Raw genomic sequence first — 23,751 nt, 5'->3', positions numbered from 1 at the left:
AAACAACCAAACCCCAAGATAAATCACCTGGAGCTGCAAATGCAAAGTCATGCTCCAAGGCACCAACTTTGACACATGGTAACTTTAAAGGATGTGTCAAACAGATGGATAGAGGCAGACAGCTGGGGAAGGTCAGAAATGCTCAGACACGTGCCCGAGTTTTCCAACTTTGCTTTCTTGGGCTGACAGGAGCAACTGGAGGTGCAGCAGAAAGCCTTTTAGGAGTCTTCCTGAGCTGGGAAATCCAGAAGCCTGGTGCTGCTGCAGCTGCCCTTCTGTGCTACCCAGCAAGCCAAGGAGGGAGAATTTCACAGAATCATTAATGCTGGAAAAGATGACAAAGATCATCCAGTCCAACCACCAACCCAGCACCAACCTCCATTTCCATCACTAAACCATATCCAGGAGTTTTTTTAACATTTCCAGGGCTGGTGACACAATCATTTCCCTGGGCAGCCTGTTCCAAAACTTGACAACTTTTGGTGAAGGAACAGTTCCCCTTAGTAAACCTTCCCTAAACTCCCTGTACACAAACATCACCCAAGATTCCCCTACCTGAGCTGTGTAGTGCAGTCTTCTGTTGAGTTTTTGGAGGTTTTTTGTTAGGGTTGGGATTAAATGCATGAGATAGAATTTCTTGTTTGGATTTAGATGTTTATTAGTTCTTATCTGTGAGTTCTATAGTACTTCACTCTAAGAAACTAAAAATGGAGCTGTATCTTTCTCTCCACAAGGCTTTTTAAGGATAAACTGTCTAATTAAGAAAAGACACTTAAATTATTTTTGACTCAATAACTAATTACTTGTGGCTTGCAATGTGGACTTTTTTTATCTAATTACACAAAACCACCCAAACCCATGGAGAAGAAGGTGAAGAAGAAGGACCAGCCTCCACCCTCAAACCTCCATCTTGCTTTATAGATATTACTATATTCTAAAACTTTAAACTCTTAAGTTTTCCACCCTGTGATATCACATACTTATATTCAAACTCCACACCCACAATCCCAGTGCTATCACTCAATTTTGGAAGCCTTTTCCACAGCCTCAGGTCAAATGCAGTGTTCTCTTGGGGGTCAGTGCCTGTCAGCACAGAAAGTCTGAAATTCTCACTAACCAGGGCTCCAACAGTCTTTCCACCAGAGAAGCTGCTGAATCCTCCCTGCAGGTATTTCAGGGAATTTTTGCCTAGCAGGGTAGTGGGGATCAGGGCAGGCAGGATTGGCAGCAGCCCTCAGACTTGGATTCATCCATTAGAAACTTTCCCCAGTCACTGGGACTTCTCACACCAACCATGGTGACCAAAATCCCCTCTTTCCTCCCACAGCCTGGCAGATGATTTCTCCACACCTTTATGCCAACTCTCTCTGTGGAGATTTCTGAAGGAATTTTGAATGAGTTGGAAACGGGAGTTTTTTAGATGATGTGATTTATTTTTCTATCTTCTACATGGGCAGGAAGGGTGAGCTCGGTTCACATCTTCACTGCATGGCTCACAAGGTCACAAGATTTTTAGTTACAAGACCTTTTAAGGATTTATTGACCAATGAAACACTGCTAACAAGGATATTTATGTTTTTAACCCAATCCTTAAATATTGTGTCTTATGGACTCATATTAGAGTGTAAGGTTTCTTAGCCAATCATGACACACAACCTACAGTATTGCATTCTAAACTCCTTGTTTACCTTTGTAACTGCTTTTATTTTTTTATATCTTAAACTCTAAAACTCCAAACTTTCCTCTTCTTAAAGTGTCTCTACTTTAAACTACAAATCCACATTCTCACTACTAACACCTAAGTTTGGAAGCCTCTCCCAAGGTCTCAGATCAAATCCTGTGTTTAATTCTGAGCTTTGGCTAATAGGCCCAAAATTCTGAGCATTCCCTGCATTTCAGATTCCAACTCTCTCCAAACTGAAGGAAAAGAAGCAGAAATGCTGTGGATGGGCAGGATCTCTTCACTCCTCCCTGCAAGAGCCAATAACTTCACTTTAATACATTGTCTGATGGGCTTCCATCTTCTCTATGGGCAGGGAGAGCCAAAAATGAGAAAATGCCTCTAAATCCTCCCCCAGCCCCTGGAGACAGCACTTTATGGCTGGTAACAAATGGGCTTAGTCTTCCTCTGACACGGGTTTAACTGGGTGCATAAACATTGTGGAAGGGCTGGTGCTTCAAAGTAACAGATCCAAGGATGTTTTAGTGCTGCTGCTTCCCAACGCACTCCAACAAAAATGTCAGGGTAAAATATCAGCCTGATTATTGTGAGCAGCAGCTTTGTGTCACCTGCTTCTGATACCTGAGCTGGGAATGACCAAGACACTCTCTAATCTTCTGATTTACTCATAGGATCACAGGACTGTTTAGTTGAAAAGCCCCTCAAAGATCAAGACCAACCATTTCCTCAGCACTGCCAAGGCCGCCACTAACCCATGTCCCCAAGTGCCACATCCACAGAGCTCTTAAATCCCTCCAGGGATGGGACTCAACCACTTCCCTCATCCCTATCCCCTTCCCTTAGCCTTGATTCCTGCCTTGAGGACAAGAGCTGAGGTGCTTCCAAGGGGAAGGACGTGGCTCCAGCTCATCAGGGGTTCATGCTGTGTTGTCACTGTCATATTTTCTGAAAAATCCCTTGGCCAGGATTTCTTTCCTGGGAAGCTGAGAAGCCTCAGAGAAAAAGGAAAATGATAATAATCTGATTGCTTCTCCTGTGTTTTGCTGCTTTGGAATGTGGCTGGAGATTGTTTATCCAACATGTGAATTGTTTTGACTTAATGACCAATCACCATCAGCTGTGTCAGACTCGGAAGAGTCACGAGGTTTTCATTGGTATCTTGTTAAGCCTTCTGTCTGTATCCTTTCTCTATTCTTTAGTATAGCTTAGTATAGCATTCTTTAATATAATATAATACCATAAAATAATAAATTAGCCTTCTAAGAACATGGAGTCTCAATTCCTCATCCCAGCAAACACCACATCCATGGTTGGAATCTCCCCATCTCAGCTCACAGAGCAGACACACTGCTCCTGTCTTCCCTCTGAAACACAATGGCCTCATTCCCAAGGGCACAGCAGTCTTGTGCTGGATGGAAAAAGGGAAGAGCACCGAAGGGTGGTGGGTCAGGACCACAGGGCTCAGAATTGTCCAAGTTTTGTGTCTCCTGGAAGGTCCCACTGACCAAGATCCCAGCACAGCGCCATGCAGCTTGAAGAAAGCAGGAATATTAGAGACACACACTCCCCAAACCACCTTGGAATTAGATCTGACAAGGAGCAAAAGCCATTTCAGATGTGATTTGTCCCCTCCTGGAGCTGCTCTGCTGTTGTAAGAGCAAATGTCACCCTGAGCTGGCAGAGAGGATCATCACTGCTCACAGACAGCATGCACAATTCCCCTGGACAAGACAAACCTGATCAAATATGAGTCTGCTCCAGGATTAAGATGCACCCATGAACAATCTCTTAAGTAAAAAAGAAGCAATTCCAAATGGAGTGCACATCCCTCACAAGGGCCATTAAGATGCACCCATGAACAATCTCTTGAGTAAAAAAGAAGGGCCAGAAACCTGAGTTAGGCACAGATTGATGGTGGGAGCTTCACTGCTGCTTGGGAGAGGAAAAGGGAGCTAGCAAGGAACATATGGAACTGTATAAATTATTTGGAGCACCCAGAAAGACAGGAAGAATAATCGCCTCTGTTCCTGAGACTGCTCATTTCTGTCTGCAGCCATGTGGAACCCAGACCCTGCATGGCCACAGAACTCCCATAAATACCTGGGCAGAGGGCAGGATTGCTGCAGGCAGCTGCACTTGGAGCATGTGGGGAAGGAAAATTTGCTGGTTACACTCCTCATCCTGGCTCCTGCCAGCCTCTCCCACCTGGGATGCCTATGGACTGTCAGGATGGTGACTCTGAGGGTCCATTCCAGGGAGAAATGCAGCTGTGCACATCCTGCCTCCAGAAGGGAAAGGCAATGCCCAAGCACTGATTTAAATCCCCACTCCTTCAAATCCCCGCTCTGCAAAGGCTCCCTTGTGAAACCAGAGGGGTCACTGGGCCTCTCTGTGGTTTTCTCACCACCTTTAAAGCACAGATGAGCCTTCCCAGGGTGATTAAGGAGATAAATGCATTAAAGATTAAAAGGCACTCCAATGTTCCAATGCCACGAGCTGTAAGAGTACTTAAAATAGATCCATTTGGGGCAGCAATTAAAGAACATATTACTAATTTCTGAGTCTCAGCTCCTGCCTTCCTAATGCTGGTTATTTTTGCCCATAAAAGCATTAATCCTATCTTCCTGTAAAAAATGACATTTCAAACATTCATCATCTTCCACTACTGTCCTTCTGCTCCTCTGCCTCCCCATCATTAACCAGAGGCATCTGTTATATGGTTTATGCAGTGTAATTTGTGACCACAGATCTGCAATACAATGAGAGCTATTTTTTCTGTTAGGAGCTGCTCAGAGCTGCAAATATTTTTTATCCATTATATAAAAAAAATATATTAAAATTCACATTCCAGAAGTGTGTTTATTATGCAAGTGCCTTGTCATTACCTGAGAGAGTTATACAACCTTCCATTATAGTGAGAACTAATGTCCTACCCACAGAAGTACATGAAACACAGACATGGTTTCAATTTTGGAAACTACACGTTGAGGATTATATTGTCACACTTCATAACTTCTTCCTAAATTGCTGTTTGTTTGGGTTTGGGTTTTGGTTTTTTTTTAATCTCTAAATTGTATCCACAGGGATGGTCCAAACTCCCCTGTGTAAAATTCCTCCATGGGAAGAGGGAAATCAAAAACAAATGCTGTGGAACCAGGCACCTTCTCACAAGCTACAACCCTGTAATGTGGAATTGCCACGAACAGGTGGATGCAAAGAACATCCCAATGGCTCAGCTAAAGAAAGGCAGACCTGGACAAAAATGGATTTAGGTAAAAACAGAAAATACAAAATAGCACCTAGCATAAACACAAGCCACCACAGGGAGTTAATTCAGATGTAATATGGAACTGCAGGAGAGTAAATTCAGATGTAATATGGAACTGCAGGTTGATGAAGACAAAGGTGCAAAGCCAAGTTAGCAAACATAGAAAAATTACATCAAGTGGACCCTAAATGGAGAAAGACTAAAACACCAACTCCATCCATTTTAAATGCACAAAGCCAACTTCTGCTTGCCCCAATGGGGTAAATTCAAGGCTTGGTGAATTGCTCTAGATCTCCTGCTGTTACCTGCTGTGGAGAGCAGGAGTTATTCCCCTTGGGATGTGGAGGACAGGCAGCACTAAGGCATCAGGAAATAGCTTGGAAGTCTGAGGCCATTTTCCTCTTGGCTCACTCTTGTTAAATTAAGAATTCTCGCAGAACTGAGGGAATAAACACTCTTGAGAACTGGGAGAAGAAGCCACCACCAACAGAAGCAGAGGGGTTTGATCTCCTTGGAGCTGCACAGCAAAGTCCAACTGCTCTAGGATGCAGGAGGACCATAAACTAAACTAAACTAAAGGACCATAAACTGTTCACCAGGTTTGAACCCACCTCAGCCAACTGCAGTTCTCCTGGTAATGCATCACAAAAGAGGGAGCAGGGGAAGATCAGGTATTTTTATTTATTCCCTGAAAATTCAAGTTATCCACCTGGTCTTTGTGCTCCTCTGATGCTCTCCAGGCGTTCAGTGCTCGCCTACCACACACCACCCACACACAAATCAAGAAACAAGCACAGAGACACCAAAGCCACCTCACAGAGAATGCAGAGAGGTCCAAAAGTGCTGCTCTGTCCTTCACTGGCAACCTGTGACGGCAAACCAGATCCCAAATCACATTCAGACCTTGCTTCCCCAGAGCTGCACGGTGCCAGGATGGCTTTTGGAGGGTCAAATTCTATTTTATAAATGCACAGATTTTCTCATTTTCTGCTTTACTCTTTGTCTTTATATTGCTGGTTAGAGAGCCAGTTGATGGACTGTAAAACTGTCAGTCTCATTACTGGCACTAATAAATGGCTTTTGCTCAGCTGGAATTAATGTGGGACCATCTGACTGCCCAGAACTGACATTTTTAATGATTTTGTTCCTCCAGTGCCTTCTCATTGACCACTACAAAAATCCAAACTGTCTCTTGCTCTGCCAAGCTGTTTTGTGGATCAAGTTCTTCATTCTCCAGGGATTTGCAGTTGTGTCAGCCATCAGAGCAAGCAGACTGGATAATAACTGGCCTGAGAACAGCTATTCCAACACTTCTGGGCTCTTCTGCACTATAGATTTTAGCATTAAATGTCAAATTTCCGAAGGCTAGAGGACAGAAGCATCCCCAGGAGGAAGACACGTGTGCAAAGTGTTTTAAAAATGGAAAATGCCAGCTGTGAAAGTTTGGTGCTTGGATGTTGTCCCCTCACCCGGTTCTCTGTTGGGTGCTGTCACCTTCCCTCAGGTCTCCCTTTCCAATGCTGTATCCCAGGTGAAACAGAACAACTTCCCCTTCCAAACCCTGCTTCATTTACACAATAAGGGAAATTCTTCACATCCCAGTGCTATTTAGGGAAGGAAGAGACACACGGAGCTCTTCTGGGGATGTCCAGCAGTTACAAAGCAGTCCCCAAATTAAAAGAACTGGATCTTCAAAGATGAAAATCACCTGGAGAAAAAGGGTTTCAAAGAAAAAATAGCCCAGCCAGCAGATCTAAAGCTTAACAAGTGTTTTACAGGGAGTCTGCTGTCTCCAGGTGCTCCAGCAGAACAAGGGGAGCAGCTCCTCCAGCTTCCTACTAGGTTTGGGGATGGTTTTCTGTTCTTAACCACCCACTTTGTGCTGACACAAGCTGTGTGCTTCTTCCCACCCTTCCTGCTCTCCCAAACCCACTCCATCAAGGACCAGGCATGGACACAGAGGCAGCCTGATGTGTGCCCATGAGTCCAGAGCTGGGAACCAGGGCAGAAATCCTCACCTGGCACAAGCTGGAGAGGGGAAGGGCTACACCCCTGCAGAAGCAGCTCCCATTCCTCACTCACTCCCAGGAAATCAGCTCTCATCCCCTGGATTCAGCTCCTTCCATGGATTTAGGTTATCAGTGTGAGCTCATGCAAGCCCTTGGTTTTAAAAGAATCACAGAATCATGCAATGGCTTGGGCTGGAAGGGATCTTAAAGATCATTTAACTCCAATCTCCTCAGCTAGTTCCATTTCCTTTGTGCCTCTAAAACATAAATAATTTCCCTTTCTCTTAGGAGCACTGCTGAGCAGCAGCACACTGCAGATGGGCAAGGGGCAGTGTCACAGAGGCACTGAGGTCACCTAGACAGGAAAAGAATAAATGGCTTTTTACACAAGTGCCTGCCTGCTGGAACCTGAGGGCTCAGTCACAAGCAGAGAGGCTGATCCCACTGTGTCCCCTCTTTTTTTGCCAGCACAGCACTGCACAAAAGTCCCACCTAACTCCTAAAAATGAACTCAGCTCTGCCACAGCCTCATCCTCTCCCTCATGGGTGCTGTACTGGCTGGAGCAGCCTAAAAACAAAAGGCAATCCAAACTACTTGGATCTGGTGGCTTCCAGAGAGCACCAAAATCCTCATCTGCCCAGTGCTCCAGGGGCTCAGAGCCATCACTCTGATGCTGACCAGCTCACACTGCACAGGGAAGTCAATAAAACGTAAGTTGGGGGGAATAATCCTGCCTTTTACCATCTAGTTGGTTTATTCCTTGTCTGAAATTTCTGCAAAGAAGCCCTTTCAGGGGTCTGAGGAACAGCACCAGCCCCTGGTCACTGCTTTCTCCCCTGCCTGCTGCACCAGATCTGCAGCTCCTGCCCTGAGCCCCTTCCTCCAGCAGCTGGAAATGCAGCTGTGACTGCAGTCCAGACACAAACCATGAGCTGTGTCTGACACAGAACCTCCTCTGTAACCCCAAAGCTGGTGGCAAACATTGTCACATACAACAGCAGCACACACCTCTTTCACTGAGCTTGCCAAAGACAACCAGAAACCCTTAAGGACACAAATTATTCCTCTCACACAACTCCTGGGGGGACAGCAGGACATGTGAGACAGCCCTGACACAGCCACCACCCAACAGAGTGCTTTCCAAGCAGGATTTAGTGTGACAGGGAGGGATCAGTCCTGCTGCAAACTCAATCTCTCCTTCAAAGGCCAACCCTCCCACAGAGGTCTGGAAATCAAGCCTCCCACACAGTTCTTGAAAGACAATCTTTGATTCAATTAAGGAAGCCAACATCACTAAAGCAGGCTGGAAACAGCAGCACAGAGGAGAACCTCCAGGTAAAATCAGAATTGTGCTTCCAGGGGAAGTGATAGAAATCACACAGGTATAAGTGATGGACAATATATAAAAGACTTTGAGTTTTTTTTAATTTGATGAGCTTCTCAGCTAACTCTAACAGTCACACACAAAGACCTTCTGTTTAGATGTGGTTCAGCTCCCACAAATTCACCTGGAATGTTCCCACTGCGTTTGACAGGGCTTGGCTTGGGAATTGAGTATGCTGGGAAATTATTCCAGAGCCTTTGCCACGCTGGACAAGTTCCTTTCTCAGATCTCCTTTGTCCCACAGCAGCTCTGACCTGCATCACAAGGACTTCACACATACAAACACTGACTCCCAGGAGGAGTAAGGCCAGACATTAAACACAGGGCCTGCATGTACAGCACAATAAATTGTATAAAGCTTGACAGAGGCTTTGCAGGTTTGTCTTCACACTGCCAGCACAGCTTCCCAAGGCTGGACCATAAATGGACCTCTTAAAATGTCAGAAAAGTGAACTCAGACCAATGCTCTGAAGTAGCAAACAGGCTGAAGAGCAAATACCCAACTCCTCTGTCCCCACAGGACAAATATCCCTGCACCAACCCATCTTGGGCAAAGGGGACTGAAATTTGCCCAGAAATCTCACCTGAGAAGTTTTGGTTTTTTTTTGTCTAACCTTGGAGCAGGACAGCACTAAGCTCTGGGAATGAATGAGCAGGATTGGAATATCCATATTTTCCCCAAAATGACAAGTCAGGTCACGCTGCCTGGGACACATCCCAGTTTTCCCAGGTGAACAGGGATTCCTCAGGAGTGAACCTGCTCTGTGCTTAGCTTGAGAGCCAACCCATGGCTGGCATGAGGGACTGCCTGGTGCAGAGTGAAGAGCAGGAGAGGTGAAGGGGAAAGGAAGAAGGAAAGGACCTTTTCTCTTACCCAGACCCTGGTTCTGCTGCTCCCACTCAATGGTGTCAGGAACCTGGTAGGACACCCCAGCCAGCTGGGCCACAGGGTTTTCCAGGCCAGCCAGGGGCTCCTGGGAGGTCTCTCCTGGCAGTGTGAAGCCTGGCAGATCCGTGTCACCCTCCATGCTTTCATCCATCAGGTCCATGTCTTTGTCCTCCTCGTCTTCCTCTTCCTCCTCTTCTTCTTCCTCCTCCTCCTCTTCATCCTCTTCCTCTTCCTCACCCTCTGGCCAGAGAGACAGAAAAGAAATGTCAGGGAACATATTTAACTCGACCTCAAAACAGGAGAGCAAACTTGAGTCAGCAGACACACTACAGTAGTAGCAGCAACTGGTACAATACATTCTCCTGATGGTTGAGAGTTTATGCAATTGCAGTTTAAACTGAAGTTGTAATTCACGTGTTGGAAACACAGGAGATGATTTCACATCTTAACATGGGGAAACTTCAGCCCCACAGCATCTCCCCACAGTAATTCAGCACAACGCACGAGGACAAGAGTCCAAACCCAGAAATAATTTTTACCCTGGAGAAACAGAATCTTGAAACAGAATTGTTTTGATTCCTTGACGTCGATGTTCAAAGCTTTAAATGAAATCTTGTGCCTGATCATTTTATTTCTGAACTGAGTAACAGTTACTTTGGGAGGAGGAAGCAGAAGGTTCCCAGATCTCTCTGGTGAGCACCAGGCTGAGCTCCTCCAGAGGCAGAGCAGCTGCAGGAACTTGTGCCTGTTCTCTGGCAGGAAAAACACCCAAGGGGATCATCTGGAGGAGCTCATCACCACTGGAACTTGCTGGGGAACAAGGAGATATCATCCCAGACTAAAATCAGTGGGAAATACAGTAATTTTTTGCTTCCTAGCAGCAGGGTGCAAACAAGGATGTGCATGTGTAAAACATCTGGGTTTCTGTAACTACAGAGCTCCCTGCTTAACCCATCACAGCCCAAGGGAGAGCTCCTCCCCTGATCTCCAGTCTTGGAGGCAGCAATGAGTTGGATCTGTGTTTAACTCTAATTGAGTCTTCCCCAGCTCTGGAAAGGGCACTGCTTTCAGGATCAGGTTGCTCCAAGCCTGATCCCACCTGGCTTTGGAAAGGGATGGAAAGAAGGCAGCACAGCCAAAACTTCACAGGAGAGCTGACAAATGAGACTTTGATTAAATTCCTGTGAATTCAGTGCAAGGTCTCCCTGCCCATGGGAGGGGGGATTGAAACAAGATGATCTTTAAAGTCCCTTTGAACCAAAACCATTTGTGATTCCATGAGTTCTCCACTACAGCAGATACCCATTTATTCCAAAACTGTCTGTACTGTTAACATATGAAAAAATAAATATTTAAGCCCTATTTCATCACTGGAATCTAAAATGGCAACACAGGAACCACTGTACTGGATCAAACCAAAGGATTTTTTCCTACTTTTTAAATATTTTTTCCTATTTCCAACACATCTGGCTGCAGATGCTGAAGGAAGTCAAGAGCAGGGCAAATACAGAGCCAGCCTTCCCACAGGTTTGTTTTTTTTTTCCCCAAGTTATAGTTACCAAAGTCTCAGGGACATCCTATGCCAGAATTTGCATTGGAGCTATTTAATATCTGCTGATGGAGCCACCCACCAGGGAAAGATAAAATCTGGAACAATGTCATGCTTTGAATTTCTCACAGTTCCTTTTTCAAGGCTGAGAATTGAAACACAGTATTTATGCACTTTTATCTAATTTACACCAACTCTGCTCAGTCCTGTAGAAAAATTCCCTCCTGGTGTAGTCACCCTGCATGCAGGCATTAAAAACCAACAAACCACCCTTTGTTAACCAAATCCTTTATTTATTATATTTGTTACCCAAATATTTCTGCTGTGGTTGTACTTCATACAGGTTTGGTGGCAATCCAGCCTGGATTAAATGGCCTCCAAAAATTGGGATATCACATGAGATGGGAATATGAGAAATCAGTGCCTGTTATAAACCCACTGATCCACTGTGCTGTGCCATGGCATCTCCCTGCCCTGTAATTCAAGGATTTGCTCCCAACCACTGCATGTTTTCCTCAGCTCACCAGACAAGACAATCCCAGTGCTGCCTTTCACTCCTGCTCCTGTATTCCATACCAATGAGCTGCTGCTGGGATTTAGCTGCATCACCCTGCTAGAGCCTGGCTTTTGGTGCCTGGAAAGATCATTCCTACCACACAGAGCATCTAATGGAGCTCCCAGGGATGCAGCTAGCTAGCCCCTTAAATTCCCATTGCATATTAGAGGCAGTTTCTGTATTATAGTGTGCCCAGCATTTAGAATCAAATCAGAATTTTCTCCGTCAAAATGCGTGTTTTCATACAAAACACACAGCTGTGAAGCTCAGAGTGGCACCTGGAGAGTTCTCACTGCAAAGACAAGTGGATGTAGGTCTTTTCCCTCTGCTGAGAGCAACACAGCTATCAACAATCCCAAAAATTACCAGCAGACACTCTGAACAGCCAGAAAACCAAAATATGAACAGAGCTTTTCCCTAGACTGGGTGGGAAAAGCAGTCAAGAGAGAACAGGCACTGGGTTTTTACCTCTGAAAAACTTCTCTGGGACAAGGGTTTTAGAATACCCAATCTAAATCTTCCTTGATGGAACTTGAGGTTGTTTTCTCTTGTCTAATCTCAAAGATTTCCTCCTAAACCAAAACCAAACTGGTTCTCCAGCAGCATTCACCTCAAGAGCCATGCTAGAGACTCAGTCTAACAACACAAGACTATTTTACAGGGGGGAAAAAACACCCAAAATGCTGCACAATCCCAAAAATTACCAGCAGAGACTCTGAACAGAACACCTAAGAGGAACATGAACAGAGCTTTTCCCTAAACTGCGTGGGAAAAGCAGCCAAGAGAGAACAGGCATTGGGATTTTATCTCTGAAAAACTACCCTGGGACAAGGGTTTTAGAATACCCAATCCAAATCTTCCCTGGTGAACCTTAAGGTTGTTTTCTCTTGTTCAAATTCAAAGATTTCATCCTAAAACAAAAACAAACTCTATCTCCAGCAGCATTCACCTCAAAATTGTTCTCACACTGAGCCAGGTTAGAGACTCAGCTCAGCAACACAAAAGTATTTTACAGGGGGAATAAAACCACCCAAAATGCTGCACAATCCCAAAACTTACCAGCAGACACTCTGAACAGCCAGAACGCCAAAGTGGAACATGAACAGAGCTTTTTCCCTAAACTGGGTGGGAAAAGCAGCCAAGAGAGAACAGGCATTGGGTTTTTATCTCTGAAAAACTACCCTGGGACAAGGGTTGTAGAAGCCTCTTGTGATTTTCAGCAATCCCAGTGACACACACCTGCCAGGATGGAGTGCTGAAGGCACAGATAGCCATCTCCCTGTCTCCAAAGCCTGCAGGCAGCCAAGCTGAACACCCAAATGGAAAGTGCTGAGACTACTTATCACAGCTGATGATCAGCAAGCTCCATCAGTCAGCAGGCAGGCACAGCAGAGAGCTGTGAGTAATGAGATCCTTGCAGCACAGCCCCTGCAAAGGGGGAAGGAAAAGGCTCTGAGCTTGTTCCCTTCTCCTCTCTGCCTCATTCCTGCGTCTGAAATCAGCTTTTTAAGCCCCATCCTGAGATGCCAACAGCTTGCCTTGCTGCAAGGTGCAGTGCAGAGCACCACTTGGTGGTCACAAGGAGGAAGCTGCACTTCCAAAAAAAAACCCCACGAACTTCCCAAGTGTGGGATTTCAGCAGAAGAGGCACAACTGTGCAGAAGGCTGGGCACTCCCATAAGGAGGGAAATGGAAGTGAGCAGCACACAGCCAAAGCTCAGGCTGGAGGTTTGTGCTTCACACTTCTACAAAAGTCACGTTTTTCCTCCTAAACTGGCACCTTTTGGCCTTCAAAAGGCCTCAGCAGCAGATTGAAAGGAAACTGTTGGGAAACACTGAATGCAGCACGGAGTGAAAGTGCAAAGCCCAGCAGATTCAGAAGCAACCCAGAGTTTCATGTGCATCTGCAGCTCAGTGTTGACTATTTTTGTGTGACATGGAATGGTTCAGGTCTGAAAAGCCCTTTGAGATTGGAGTCCAACTGGTAATCCTGTCCTAAGCCCCAAGTGCCACATCCACACATCTTTTAAACCTCTCCAGGGATGGGGACTGGGCAGCCTGGCACAATGCCTGACCAGCCTTTTATTAAGGAAATTTTCCCTAATATCCAACCTAAACCTCCCCTGGTGCAGCTTGAGGCTGTTTCTCCTTGTCCTGTCATTTGTTACCTGCGGAAGCTGTAGGGGAGCTCCAAGGAAAGAAGTTTAAAATGAAATAACACATTTTAAGCAGAGTTTTTGGGGGTTTCCAACTTTATTAATAGAAGCAGCCACCTCTGGGCTTTATCATGGGACCCTGAATGGATCCATTATTGACACAGGTGAGATCCAGAGGATGGGATTTGCTTTTTCACCTTCTGCTTGCTCCACAAGTGAGGCTTTTCACCACAAAGCTACACATCCACAATGCTTTCTGTGGCTTAGGCAGAACTGAGACCACCTCACACCTCCCTTGTGAGGCATTTCCCTGACCCAGAAGGAACCCACACCCTGTGGAATCTGAAGCAAAGCAGCAGCATCCAGCAGGTAAAAGCCTCAAAAATCAAAATTTGGGGATGTGATGGCTTGGAAGAAGCTAGAGCTGAAGCCACTGTGCTCATAACCTTGCTGAAGGCAATGGAGCTATTCAGCAGGTTTTCAGCTGAAGAAACCTTCACTGAAGAATGATGTTTCTATATTTAGGTATTTTCCATTAATGTTTGCAAACACTTGGATTGCTCAGGAGGGCCAGGAAAGCATCATTCTGCCAGGCTGAACACACAGCAGCAGAAAGATCTTGCTGGGCCCTGAGCAGCCAGAGGCTCTCAGTGGAAGGTGACAGATTCACTCAGAGGCACAGAGTGAATTCCAAGTGCAATAAAAAAAAACAAAAAACAAACATAAATAAATACATAAATAAATTTAAAAAACAAAACAAATCCAAAAAAAAAACACCACCAACAAAAAAAACCAAAAAACAACCCAAACAAACAAAAAAAACCTACCAAAAACCCCACAAAAATAAAAATTATATAATATATAATTACATAATTGAATTATGTTATATATAATATGTATTATAAATTAATTATAATTCAAAATTATTTTATTTATTAAAAATATTTCCTATTTTATTTTATGGGGTTTTTTGGCTTTTTAAAAACAAAAACCCAACCAAACAAAAACCAACCAAACAAAAAAAACCCACCAAAACCCAAAACTAAAAAGGAAAGAAGCTGCAGAACAAAACCTGGAGCTGTCATTTGCTCTGTCCTTTCCCTGCCCCACCTCCCTCACACCAAACCCAGGGGATGAAGACGTTTAAAGGTACCACAGAGGATTGCTGTGATCCTTGCCAGTTTGTGTTTTTATGTGGTGTCAGAGCTGCAGGGTGACCCCTGTGTGCTAACAGCACCATGTAAATATGGAAATAATGCTGTGTAAATAACATCAGGATCAGGGATGGGGAGGTCTCTGGCACTAAGGAGCCTCTGCCAAGTGTTTTCTCCCACTGAGGTTCACTTTCTGCACTGCTTTTGTGATCCCAGCTGATTGTCAAGGCAGGGAGGCCTTTCTAGGACAAATCCTTTATTATTAATGTGCTGCCTTCACATGATCAGTCAATGTCACCACCCAACAGCCCCAAAATGCTGCCAGGAGCCTTTGCCAGCCTGGCAGGACAGAGCTGCTAGAGGAAGGTGGAGAGGATCTCACCAAGCAGTGCTCCTGTGCTGGCCCATGGTGGGACAACAACCCAGGCACAGAAACCCTGCCAAAAATCAGAGTAAAACCCCCCTGGGATGGGCTCTGCAAGCCCAGCCACCTGCACTGCAAAACCATCCAAGGGATCTTCCCTGGTGGAACTTAAGGTTGTTTTCTCTTATCCAAATTCAAGGATTTCCTCTTAAAACAAAACCAAACTGTATCTCCAGCAGCATTCACCTCAACGTTGCTCACACACTGAGCCAGGCTAGAAATTCAGCTCAGCAACACAAGACTATTTTAAAGGGGGAAAAACCACCCAAAATGCTGCAGAACACACTGCACGTGCTAGAACCACTTTTCTCCCTGGCTTGCTGCAGAACAGCTCCTCTGCCCCTGGTGTACAGGTGTTGGACCAGTCAGTATAAAAATGAAGACAAGAAAGTGGTGATTTATCAAGTGAGGGGCAGGCAAATCAGTCCAGATTTAATGACCATGACCTGTGAGTGGACAGGGCAGAACAAGACAGATGAAGGCAGATAAAGAGTTCACAACATCTCTTAACAAAATGCTTCCCCAGGAAAAGGGCTGTGGGCATAGGACTTTTTTTTTTTTCTAAACCACCAAAAAGCCCCCAAACAACCAAAAAAAAAAATAAACCCACAAAAAATACCAGCAGAGATAGAAATTCCATTTTCATTAGAAAAAGCTGTTGGTGTTTTCTTCCAGAAGCTGCCTGGGAACAGAACAACCAACAGCCCAAGAGATAAGAAAATATTGAACTTCAGCTTTATTTTCTAGACAAACCCAGGCTGGACCATCAAAGATGATGAATATTGGGGAGTAGGTCTGTTATTATGGGCTACAGTCTGCAGGTTTCAACTCAGATCCTGTGAGGAATAAGAGGAGCCAAAGGGAACAGGACTGAGTCCACTCAGCTCATTTCTAGTCAAATTTCCTCCTCCTTCCCCATCCTGATCTGCCCCCAAAAATCCCCATGAGCAACACTCTCCCAGCTGCTGAGGAACCCCAGCCATGAGCAGCTCCAGCAGAAAATGTTCCTGCTTATCTGCACCCACCTCCCTTGGGCCAGGAGGGCAAACTGCTTAATCCTCAGATTAAAACAAACAGAAACTCATTAAAAACTTTCACTCACACAACCCAATTACACTGCAATAATAGCAGCTGTGGGGGTTTATCTGTTATTTTTGTCCAAGCTTGGAGATAAGCATGGGAAAGCTACAACACTGAAGTGATATGTAAATGAACTCTCATTTTTTGGGGGGCAAATCTAAACATCTAAAACGGTGTTAGAAACATCTAATACAGTTCAAAATTCAAATAAAGCTTGGTCAGAAGGGGATCAAGGTGGGTCAGACTAAGAAATACCTGCTGGAGGCATCACAAATAACAGAGAGCTTGGAGAAGGGAAGGCTCCAGGGAGACCTTAGAGACCCTTCCTAAAGGGGGTCTAAAGGGGGTCCCAGAAAGCTGGAGAGGGAATTTGGACCAGTGCATGACAGGATAAGAGGGATGGTTCCAACCTGACAGGGCAGGGTTAGATTGGTGATTGGGAAAGAATTCTTGCCCATGAGTGGAGTGAGGCTGAGGCTGTACAGAAAAACTGTGCATGTCTGTATCAAACACTTCCAAGAAGAGAAAGGAGGAAAGAAAAAAGTTGGGTTTGTTACAAAAAAAGTCACTTTTTTCCACCATTTTTTGCTACAAAGGAAAAGGAGGGATGAGCCAGCACCTGCTGTGAAGAAGATAGAGGTCAACAGAGAGCAGTTCCCATTTCAGTGGGAGCAATAAACAAGATGCAAGAGGAAAGTGTGCACCAAAACCATTTAATAATTCATTCTGCACGTGCTTTAAGTCTTCTGCTCCTTGCCAATTTAATTGATACCCAAAGAGCTGGTGAGGAACTATAATATCAGGCTAGTTAACCATGCTGGGTTAAGTGCCTGTTTTATTTACACCTCTGCATCCTAATTTCAATTTTTAACAGGGTTGTGGAGATTTAATGAGGCAGATCTTAATCCATACAGTCAAGGTCCAAATAATCCCCTTCAGAGCCTTCATTTCTGGGAAAAATATCCTTCACATCCAAAAAAGAAAAAAAAAAGGTTCCTTGTACTGTGCCACAGATGAAAACAAAAATGGGGAGTTGAAGCATTTTTTATAAACTGATGTAAATGGCTACAAGTTCTGAAGTATTCAGGAGGAATTTCTTCACAGAAAGGGTGATTAAACATTGGAAGGGGCTGCTCAGGGCAAGTGGTGGAGTCACCATGGCTGGAGGTGTTTAAGAAAAGACTGGACGTGGTCTGGTTGACACAGAGGTGTTGGGTCAAAAGTTGGATTCAGTCCTGAAGGGCTTTTTTTTTCAACCTAAGCTGTTCTGTGGTACACAAAATAGCTCACAGCAGGCTGCAAATGCACATGAAACTCCAAATTCTGCCAGCTGAGAGCCATGCTAATTAATTGGGAACACTCCACACTCAAGAGCTACTTGGTTAAAGCCTCCTCCTCTGGAGCAACTGATTTTAAGTTGCCATTTTCAGAGCTACTGGCTGCTCCTGACACCACACAACAGGCACAGCAGCTCCTGCTTTAATCAGAGCTCTGAGCACCCTCCACAGCCAGCAGCTCTCCTGACCCCTGAACTGTGTGAGCAGCTCACTGCCAGCAAGAGATCAGAGGGAATTGTTCCCTGGGAGGGTGGGAGGCCCTGGCACAGGGTGCCCAGAGCAGCTGTGGCTGCCCCTGGATCCCTGGAAGTGTCCAAGGCCAGGCTGGACAGGGCTTGGAGCACCCTGGGATAGGGGAAGGTGTCCCTGCCCATGGCAGGGGTTGGGATCAGAGGGTCCTTGAGGTCACTTCCATCCCAACCCACCCTGTGGTGCCACAATTCTCTGCTGTCCAGGCAAGAGAACCAAATCTTGAGTCTGCAGGGCCAGATACAGATTCAGCCTCACCCACAGTGACAGCACCAGAGTCTGGTGAGCTCTATCAGCAGGCTCCAGCTGCAAACTGTACGGATTCTGCAGAAGATGGAGCATGGCATGTGTCCTGCCACCTCAGAAAGTCCCACCTGCCAAAGGCTGCCACGCTGGGATGTGCAGCCACCTCTGCCAACACCATGGCAGACGTTACAGCACAGGAATCAAGCTGAAAAGCAATGTGGTTTCCTCCCAAAGAGTCACTTCCTGAGGGGTGTTGGGAGGCTCCCACTGTGGTCCTAAGCAAGCTGAGCCAGTAGTGTCACTGTCACATTTTCTGAAAAACCCCTTTGCCAGGATTTCTTCTCCTGGGAAGCTGAGAAAGCTCAGAAAGAAGTGAAAATAACAATTATCTGATTGATTCTCCTGTGTTTGGCTGCTTTGGAATGTGGTCTGGAGATTGTTTGATTGGCTTCATGTGAATTGTTTTTGCTTAATGACCAATCACCATCAGCTGTGTCAGACTGAGGAGTCAGTCACAAGTTTTCATGACCATTCTCGTTAAGCCTTCTGTATCTCTTTCTTTAGTACAGTTTTAGTATAGCATTCTTTAACATAATATCATAAAATAATAAATCAGCCTTCTGAGAACATGCAGTCAGATTCTCATCTCTTCACCTCGTCCTGGGGACCTCACAAACTCAACACCAGTAGCTCTTTGTACCCAGAGCCCTACAGAGAAAGCTGCAGTGCTCAGCTTGCTAGAGAGACATACAAATTCTAGGCACAGAGACAAAATACATAATCAATTCTCCCAGACAAGCAAGCCTTATCCTCTGCTGTGTCCTGTCCCCATATCCTATAATCCCTTTATAGGATTTCTCTGACTAGGAAGGGCAAAGTAGGACCAAGCTCACCAAGGAGTCAAGGCAGGAGGAAATTTGTTACCCAGCTCATCCCTCCAGAGTCCACCAGAGAGAGGAGGATAAGCTCATCCAGACATATTTCCATTTTGCCTGTGCAATTTGATTCTTAAAAGAGTTTTGCATCCAAGCCAGGCAGGTGAACACACAGATGCAATTAACCACAGGCAGTTTGGCACAGATGGTCCCCAAGACACGGAGTGAGCCGAGCAGCAGGGGTTGGTATTTAATGATGAGCCAGGCCTTCAGTGAGGCAAGTCAGAAGAGCTCACTCAGCTCCTTCTTCCAACAGTGAGCCCCTCCCCAAAGGTTCAAGATCCCTCATCAGGGACCCAATCATGTGCCTGCAACAGCATCCCCCAAAAACCTGAGTGTCCTGGGCTGGAGCTCCACGTAGCTTTCAAGGAAAGCACCCCCAAACATCTTGGATCTGGCAGCATCAAGATATTCTGAGAGTAAACAGCAGGAACTGCGATTTTGGGAGCTAAGCTTCCAAATGCCACTCCACCATGAGGATGTGATACCCCCCCAACTGCCTTTAAGCACAAAAAATGTTGAGAGAGCAGAGTTGTAGCTCAAAAATGCTCGTTTGTGCTTAACTGGGGCAGCACCATCCCCAGGCAGAAAGCCTTTCCCCAAACGATAATTGTAATTGTGCCATTTTACAAGATGTGGATTCATCTTCCCCAGCACCAGGGAACCTTGTGGCTCCCTGCACAGAGGTCTGGGCTGAGCAGAAGAGATTTGGACCACAAGAGCTGTGCCAGGTGTCAAATGCACACAGCACAAAGTGCCCTTGGAGAGCAGGCACCTGCAGAGCCAAGAAACCCAGATTTCCACTTGAGCCCTCAGCTACAGCCCACATCTGCCTTTAGAGGAGCCCAGAGCAGAGAAAACAGAGTGCAGAGAGAATCCAAGAAAGTTGCATCAGTCCTGTATTGGAGCAGAAAGATTTTTTTTTTTAAATGCCTGTGCAGAAGGGTCTCATTAAATTGAGAGAGACCAATGCTCAGCTGAAACTGAAATCCCTCTTATCTTCCCATGCAGAAACCCAGGCTTCTAAAGGAGATCCCAGAGGGCTATAAAACACTTTAGCCTCCTGAATCACACTGCTCTTGCTAAGCAGAGACCTTATTTCCCAGCCTGAAGGATCAGGTTTTCCCCACACACACGACCTTTCCCTCCCCTGCTGCCACTCTCCCATCAGCACCACATCCCTGCCTTGCCAGAGACATCCAAAATTCATCCTGGCAAGGGCAAAATGCTGCAGTTGAAGTCCCAGAGAGCTCAGGGAAGGCTTCAAAGCCAGCAGCAAGCCAGGAACAAGCAGTGGGGAAGACTCCCAGCTTCTGCTGCCCTCTAAACTCCACAGGAGAGAGTTTTATTGCTTCCTGCAGAGAAAAGATGCTGATGAGCTGTTGTCTAGAGCACCCCACCTCTACTCAGAGGAGAAATACCATCTGGCAGTGCCACCCCTGGAGAGCTGCCAACCTTTGCAGTAAAACACTAAGGCAAGAGAAGGTCAAGATAAAGGAAGGGGAGCAAAAACAGGCAGAAAGATTAATTCCTGCCAGGTGGTATCAGCCCAGAGACTGGAGCACAGAGCTGGATGGATGAGCAAGCAGAGAGGAGTTCAAGTAAGAAAAGGAGCAAGGAACAGTTCCTCTGCAGGAACATCGTGGGTGAGGTGAACAGAAAGCAGATCAGAGCTGCAGCCCAGGATCTGCTTTGCCTCAGCACCCCTTGGTGGGTGCTCCCTGGCACAGTGGGTGCATTACAGGTGTGCAGAGCCAGACCCTGCTGCAACAGCAACACCACTGCTGCTCCCCAGCCAGGAGAAAGGCCACCCCCATCCACCAGAGCCACTGGAATTTCAGGCATCCTCCAGGACACTGCTCACTGCTTGCTTCCCGTGCCTCCTGGGAGAGCACAGGCTGTCCAACACCTTTATTGGGAACAGTGAGATGTGCACACAGGCAAACAGACAGGCTGGGGGCTGTCAGGGCAGGGCTAGCACCCCACAGGAGGCCCCCTGCCCCTGGGTACCTTCAGACTCCAGGCGGTCCAGCCCGTAGGTGCCAGCTGTGCTGGTCCTCCTGGCAGAGGGCACAGCTGTCCTCCTGGCAGAGGAGGCCACTGATGCTGGAGTTACCAGGACGACAGTTCTGCTGGCTGGCTCCTCTGTCTGTCCAGCTGGGGTAGAGGACATCCCACCAGGGGCTGGGACAGCTTTCTCACTGGTGACCAGGATCCCATCTGTGAGATCTACAGGAGACACGAAACAGCAGCTGTCACTGTCACGTTTTCTGGAAAATCCCTTCACCTGAGAAGCCTCAGAGAAAAAGGAAAACAATAATTCTCATTTGCTTCTCCTGTGGTTTGCTGCTTTGGAACGTGTTTGGAGATTGTTTATCCAACATGTAAATTGTTTTGACTTAATGACCAATCACAGTCCAGCTGTGTCAAGGCTCTAGCAAGAGTCACAGGTTTTTCATTAGTATCTTGTTAAACCCTCTCTAAGTATCCTTTCTCTATTCTTTAGCATAGCATTCTTTAATATAATACCATAAAATAATAAATTAGCCTTCTAAGAATATGGAGTCAGATTGATCATTTCCTTCCTGCCACCCTGAAAATACCACACAGCAACCAGTCAGCATAACAAGATTTTATAAAAACCCCAAGAAACTCCTTAATGAAAATTTAACTCAAAGGAAGTCACTAAACTTTTGCTCCCTTTGAGATGTGACTCTGCTGTAGTGAAACTTTCTCCTCAAGGGCAGCCAGCAAAGGAGGTTCCCCTTAATGAGGGGGGAACCCTTAAAGGTTTTAATTCCATTGCTTTAAGAACTACTCATCACCACACCCTTGCAAGATCAGAGCGCCAAGCCACCAGGTGAGAACTGAGCCAAGTGATAGATCTAACAGTTCAATACAAAGATAAAAGTTGGTTGAATTTATAATTAAATCCCAGAAGCAAATTCAATTAGTGGGATCTGCCAGAAGAACCTTCTCCCCCTTACAAACAGACCCTAAATTCAGAGATACAATGCAAACAGCTTTTCTTCTTTTGATGCCCTACAACACAAGAACTGCCAGAAAAGCTGCCCAGCAGCATTTTCATTACAATGGTCCCCACTACTACAGAAACACTCCAGTTTCAAGTCAGCCCCATACTGAGGGAGCCCTTGCTACACTCCTGTCAGGAAGACAGGCTCCAACATGCATCTGCCAAGGTGACACCAAACCAGCAGGCAGCAGCTACAGGAACATGACTGCTTAGAGCATTTCTGTGTGAGCTACAGCAGCCTGAGAACAATCCCCCATTTCTCAGTGAATATCACTGTAGGCTTCCACACCCAAGGGCCTGCCAGGCTCTTGCAGGAGAGCAAAGAATATTTTCATCCTCTGGACTGAGCATCAGCAATCTGTGACTGCTGTGGGTTCCAGAAGTAAAAACTCTCCCTCCATAAATCAAAAATTGCTCAAGTGTCTAAAGCTAAAGGCAGCTTGCTAGCAAGGACAGACAGGGGGCTTGTTTGGTTTGGGGCATTTTTTTAACCTCTACTCCACTTATTTGGGGCAAAAAAATCCATATGCTGGCAAATCTCAGTGTGGTGGATCTCATGGCATGGGCAGAAAGCAGTGGCAGCCCAGGTTTAGAGGCAGAGGGCAGAAGTTTAGCAAAAAAAAGTCACTTAAACAAGGATGCTGCATTGAGATCGGAGTGTGACACTGATTCCAGAGGCACCATCCCATCTTGTGTCCTTGAAGCAGAATCCTACCTTCTGCATCCACAGGGCTCCCTGTGGAGGAAGCACCAGTTGCCAGCAGCACCTGGGTGGCACTGGGAGCCGTCAGCATCTGGGTGTCCTCCCCGCTGTTCTCCTGAGGGAAGCTGGCAGCCCCTGCTCCCTGTCATTTACCAGGCACCTCTGGCACAGCTGGCACAGCAGCAGCCTCCTGGGTAGCTGCTGTCACCTCCTCAGCAGCACCTACAGCAAGAACACATGTCAGGGCAGGCTCACAGGACAGCTGACAGCAGCAGAGCACACATCTGAAGCAGAATGAAAGGAACAGAACTCCAGGAATTAACAACTCCAGAGCCACAGGGCCAGCAGCAGGGCCAGCTCCCACTGAAGCCTCAGCTATGCAAAGGGTTGATTTTTGTGGCACAAGTCTTAGCAGTCAGTGTTGTTTCCCCAACATCTGGGAAGCAGCAGAGAGGCAGCCTGCTGACGAGTCAAGTGCTTAAAAATTAATCTAGAAATTAATCAGTCAGGTTGCAGCACCAGCCTGCAATTAGCTTCCTTTCTTTTACAGCAAAAATTAGGTCTTTTGGATGCAGTGAAGGGGAATCATCCTTTTGCATCTGCAGCCAAAGAGGGAAGAATAAAAGATGCCCAGCAATTAAAAAGTCCTCATCAACCTAGAAACATGCCCAACACCTGACCTGCATTTTTTGGTTTTTTTTAAGCATTTCCTTTATATTTTAAACACCAAGTAGGAGTACTGTCATGGGGCTGAAGGTGCCATCTCAGGAGGTATGTGCAGGGCAAGGTGACCCCATCAGGCTGTGGCAGGCTGTCCAGGAGGAGTGGGGACAAGCACTGGGCAGCCCCAGCTCCAGCATGGGGTGAGGAGACAGCCCCAGGAGTTTGTCACAAGGGCCAGCAGCTCTCTGCACAGACCCCAGCACCCTTGTAAAGGCATTTCAGACATCAGTGGCTCACAGGCTGCTGGCACAGCTCACTTTAAATCCCAGAAATGAGAGGCAAGTGTCTGTAACAGGCAAGTTTTACCTTTCCATGAACTCTCCAGAGTAGGAGAGAGCTCAGGCTGGGTATGTGTCACCACAGCAGCCTCTGG

General features: G+C 46.2%; 1 protein-coding gene across 1 annotated transcript in view; it reads right to left on the bottom strand.

Moving 5' to 3' along the window:
* ARMH4 (armadillo like helical domain containing 4) overlaps window positions 1-23,751 on the bottom strand; it is a 57,579-nt gene that overhangs the window by 27,721 nt on the left and 6,107 nt on the right. Inside the window, 4 exon segments of the mRNA XM_005417956.3 lie at window positions 9,218-9,472; window positions 20,929-21,147; window positions 22,668-22,877; window positions 23,685-23,751. The exon segment at window positions 23,685-23,751 is cut by the window's right edge and continues 1,311 nt beyond it. Of these exon segments, the coding sequence (XP_005418013.2) occupies window positions 9,218-9,472; window positions 20,929-21,147; window positions 22,668-22,877; window positions 23,685-23,751 (751 nt within the window).

The sequence above is a fragment of the Geospiza fortis genome, unplaced genomic scaffold, assembly GCF_000277835.1.
Source record: "Geospiza fortis unplaced genomic scaffold, GeoFor_1.0 scaffold23, whole genome shotgun sequence".
Classification (NCBI taxonomy): domain Eukaryota; kingdom Metazoa; phylum Chordata; class Aves; order Passeriformes; family Thraupidae; genus Geospiza; species Geospiza fortis.
The sequence above is the reverse complement of the archived record's forward strand: the minus strand, read 5'-3'. Positions and strand labels throughout refer to the sequence as shown.